This window comes from Nanorana parkeri, unplaced genomic scaffold (genome assembly GCF_000935625.1).
Source record: "Nanorana parkeri isolate BGI_ZX_2015 unplaced genomic scaffold, ASM93562v1 scaffold315, whole genome shotgun sequence".
Classification (NCBI taxonomy): domain Eukaryota; kingdom Metazoa; phylum Chordata; class Amphibia; order Anura; family Dicroglossidae; genus Nanorana; species Nanorana parkeri.
In genome coordinates, this window is record NW_017306583.1 from 1,193,515 (window position 1) to 1,198,019 (window position 4,505).

General features: G+C 40.0%; 1 protein-coding gene across 1 annotated transcript in view; it reads right to left on the bottom strand.

Annotated features, from left to right (window-relative positions):
• Positions 1-2,565: 2,565 nt before the first annotated feature.
• The window catches only part of LOC108788260 (discoidin domain-containing receptor 2-like), a 56,269-nt gene continuing 54,329 nt past the window's right edge, over positions 2,566-4,505 (bottom strand). The window contains exons 15-17 of the mRNA XM_018558001.1: positions 3,828-4,062; positions 3,569-3,718; positions 2,566-3,271 (exon numbers count right to left, since the gene is read on the bottom strand). Of these exons, the coding sequence (XP_018413503.1) occupies positions 3,131-3,271; positions 3,569-3,718; positions 3,828-4,062 (526 nt within the window). The 3' untranslated portion in view covers positions 2,566-3,130. The remainder of the gene's footprint in view (positions 3,272-3,568; positions 3,719-3,827; positions 4,063-4,505) is intronic.

Genomic DNA, 4,505 nt, shown 5'->3' on the forward strand with positions numbered 1-4,505 from the left:
TATACCTTGGATACAACAAATATCAAACATTAACACCTGGGGTCCCAGAAAACAGTACACTAACCCTATTAAACCAAGAATAGCAGACTGAGAGCTGGACCCCAAGAACGATAATTTGCAGTCCTAAAGCAATGACACACTGGCACTTAAAAGTAATAAAAATTGACACTCAGGGTCCCAGAACAAGGCACACTGAAACTTCGGGGTCCAAAAAAATAACACTGATAACTAGGGGTCCAAGAACAATGACACACTTACACTTGGGGATCCAGAAAAATAACACATTGACACTTGGGATCCCAGAACAATAATACATTGACACCTGGGGATCTCAGAACAATGTCACACCAATAATCATGGTTCTAGGACAGTGATTCATTGACACTTTGGCTATCAGGACAATTGTACATCCACATTTCTGTCATTTTTTGTCATGCTGACACTTTGGATCCAACAACTGTGTGACACTGAGAGTTGAGGTCCCAGAATAACAACACAGTGACACTTGGTGATCCCGTACAATAGAACACTTATACGTGGGACCTCTGTACAATGACACACTTATACGTGGGACCTCTGTACAATGACACACTGACACTTAGGGTTTATGTACGTTGACACACTGACACCTTGGGCCCATTCACCTAGGCATTTTGACACTTCGGGTCCATTTACCTAGGCATGATGACACTTTGGGTCCCTGTACGAAAGACAAACTGACACATGGGACCCCTGAACCATGGCACACTGACACTTGGGGTCTGTGTACAATGACACACTGATAGTTGGGGGTTCAAAAATAGGACACACCCACACTTAGGATCGCTCTACAATAACATACTCACACTTGGGGTCCCAGAAAAATCATATACTGACACTTGGGCTCCTGGTACCATGGCACACTGACACTGTAGGTCACAGAAATATAAACACACAGACACTTGGGATCCCAGAACAATGATACACTGACAATTGGGATCAGTACAATAATATGGCTACTAGCTAAATTGCAAATATCTCACAGTGATCATATTGCATACAAAAAGAAATCTTCCGAATTGGTCTTTTGATGTCAAGAAATGAGGAAACATTTCAAGTGGTGTCTAAAAACATAAACGTATATGAACTATACCTGTCTTACTACTTTTCTGAAGTGCCCATTAACCTTCTTGATTTAATATCAATCAGCTGTTTTCCTTAGCTGCTGTTTACTTTGTTGCATTATACTCATGAATCGGAGTTAGTTCATGACACCATTTATTGCACGGCTACACTGAGTCCTGTTACGCCATCACATATGAATTCTGATTAATTCTATGTGGAACATCCATCCTATTTATGTATGTTTTGAAGTCTGCAGACAATGTATGTGTTTTAACTCGTTAGGTATTGGACGGTGGTCTCTTTACCTACTTTTTTGATAGTTTTGATATTTTTGTATAAATAAAATACATTTAATATATAGTTTTTTCTGTCCCGACTCGTTAAGTGACCTCTTGGTTTGGCTAAACCTATGGCCAACCTTCTCCGTTTTCTGACAGTACAGTGAAAACGCATAGAATCACACTGCCTTAGACAAGGAGACCTGTGCAATGTTCTGCATCAGACTGGGAAATCATTACGCTACAATTAGTTAATACAAATTAGAGTGAAGGAATAAATCTAACAACTATGTTTTCTGTACAGTAAGAGTGAATTAAGAATTAACATAAATGTATGAAATTACTCATTAAAACAGAAAGCTTTCTCTTATCTCTCCTATACAAAAGAGACATCCTAGTAAAGTAAAAGGCATATGAAAATAAAACAATTATTTTTCTTCATTTATTAACATGGTAACAGCACATATATGTGCCAAATGATGCCAGCAATCGCATGTCAGCTTTGTGCAGTCTGTTTTGGGCTAGATATTGAAAGCTTATATGCGATGAGCCAGTATGGTAGCCCACACATATGTGTCTTTTTACCAAGTTAATAAATAAAATATATAGTCCATATATCATAGTAATTATTACCACCTTTGTACAACTGCAGCAAATATAGTCCTTAGGGCTTCCAGACAATGAAGAGGGTTAACATAAATGCAAAACAAAGGCAGTATAGTGTACAAAAGTTTCTATAAGTAAACATAAATTCAGATCCAACTTTGTTATATGAATATTTAACTTTAACTTTCAATAAACATAGGGTTAGAACATTAATACCTCCCCTACTGGTTGTTTATTCAAAGTCCTTAATGGTTAGTGTCATGTAGTCTGTGGGACAACAAACAAAAATTACTTGGGTCTTACACAAGGGACTGCATATGTCATACATAGTGTTATTCCTATTTAGAAACTCAGGGGTGGGCCACTAGGCCACACCCCTGAGCTTCTATACCGTGGCAACATTATCAGAACTCAAAATGAGTCAATAGAAGGAAATAAAGGGATTGTGGGAAAAAGGCATCACTGGAAGTGTGTATATATTGTTTGCTATTACCTGCCGTTGTCCTAAGACCTTCACATAGAATAGTTAAGTCCTTTGAGAATGTAAAAGTAACTTTACAGTTACATAAGACAACTACAAAGGGAAACTAAAAGACTATGGAATTAGTGACCCTTTAAATCATGGCTGATTGCAGCCAGAGTATCCAACACTAATCACAATGGATTTTAATTCTCTGATTCATTAAGGTGATACCGGTTCCTTTGTTTATGTACAACACAGGGCAAAATAAATACACCACAATTTCCTCTGGATCTGTGTAATGGCAATTTGCTCACTTGATATTTGGACACATTCCCTCCCCATACACTTATATACACATACACAGACTGTAGTGGTACTCTTTAGTAGGGCATTGTCCTACTTCTCACATCTTAATTCCAGTCCTCAATCCCAGCTGGGGTGCTCCCCTTTGAGGGAGATACCGCCTTGCTTCATCACCCTAAGATCAGTTGCATTAACTGCTGGGGAAGCCGGAAGTCATGAATATGCGGAGGTTTCCGGTAAACTTGACCGGCGCCACAGGAGAACATTGTCTCTTGTACATCTACATCTAGAAAACTAAGGCTCTGTCCAGTATAGCTCCAGATGAGTTGGGTACATTGAAGACCTGCATCTTCCAGGTTGATTGTTCGGTGGGAGTTTACACAATGGCATCCAGTTGCTCTATCAGAAAGTGGTGGATAACCTCAAACGTAGACCGGTCCTTTATGTCCCTACTCCAGCATTTCATCATCAGGTCAAAGATGGGGGTGGGACACAGGGGTGTCTGAGAGAGATAGATCTAGGGTACAAAACAATAAAAATGTACATAAATACAAAGGAATAGATGTTATATGAAAACCATGCTATACTCATATATATAATAACAGTGGCGTGCTACTGGTTCTCACAAGCTCCTAAAGTAAATCTTTACTTAAATCCCTTAAAAAACAGAAGAGAATATGACGGGTATTCACTATCCACTAAACCAGATTTCAAGAAAATGCATTTTCAATGAAACATCTAATATGGCTAAATAAAAATAAAACAGAGTGGATCTATTATTCATAAATTGAATCAAGGGACACCATATAATTACCTGTCTTCCTTGGTCCCTGAAAAACTCCCCCGTGTTCTCAATCACCTGCTCATCAGACAAAACGCTGTATGGTTGTTCTTTACACAAGGTAAACATCTCCCATAAGGTGACCCCAAATGCCCAAACGTCGCTGGATGTTGTGAACTTTCCCTGAAGAGAAAAAAGAGCAATCAAGATGAAGGTAGAGTCAAAAGTCCATCAAAGAGAAATGGTGCACTGGCACTTGGGATAGCCCAGCAAAGTGTCCCGTGTGACTTACTAGAAGAATACTTTCCCAGGCCATCCAGCGAATTGGAAGCACCGCTCGGCCCTGGATACGATAATAATCTCCACTGTAAAGGTTCCGACTCATCCCGAAGTCTGCAATCTTGAGTGTGTGATTATTTCCCACCAGGCAGTTCCGTGTGGCCAAGTCTCTGTGTACAAAGTTCAGCGAAGCAAGATACTTCATTCCAGAAGCAATCTGTGTGGCCATGTATAAAAGGTTGTGGGGGCTGCAAGGTGACAACAGAGGGAAAACAATAATACTTACTTCAGAGATGTGCAAAAAATGCAAAGCATTCCAAACCCTACTATAGAGTTGGACTTAAATAGTTGACCATCAATGCAGTGGCGTAACCAGAGTTATGGGCGCCCGGGGCAGACATTTTTTTTCGCCCCCCCCATATTATATAAACATCCACTGGAACTGTACCCCCCACCCCCACACATATATATATCAGCTAAGGAACTACAAGTCCAAGTATGCCATCATTGTCCAAGTACACCCCCCCACACACACACACACACACACACACATATCACCCAGGGAACGGCAATATCTGGTTGTTGTACAGGGGCAATGAGGGCATGCTGGGACTTGTAGTTCCCTAGCTGATATGTTATGAAGCTGTATTCCACCTGAAAGTACTACAATTACATTATAGAACTAAGAATA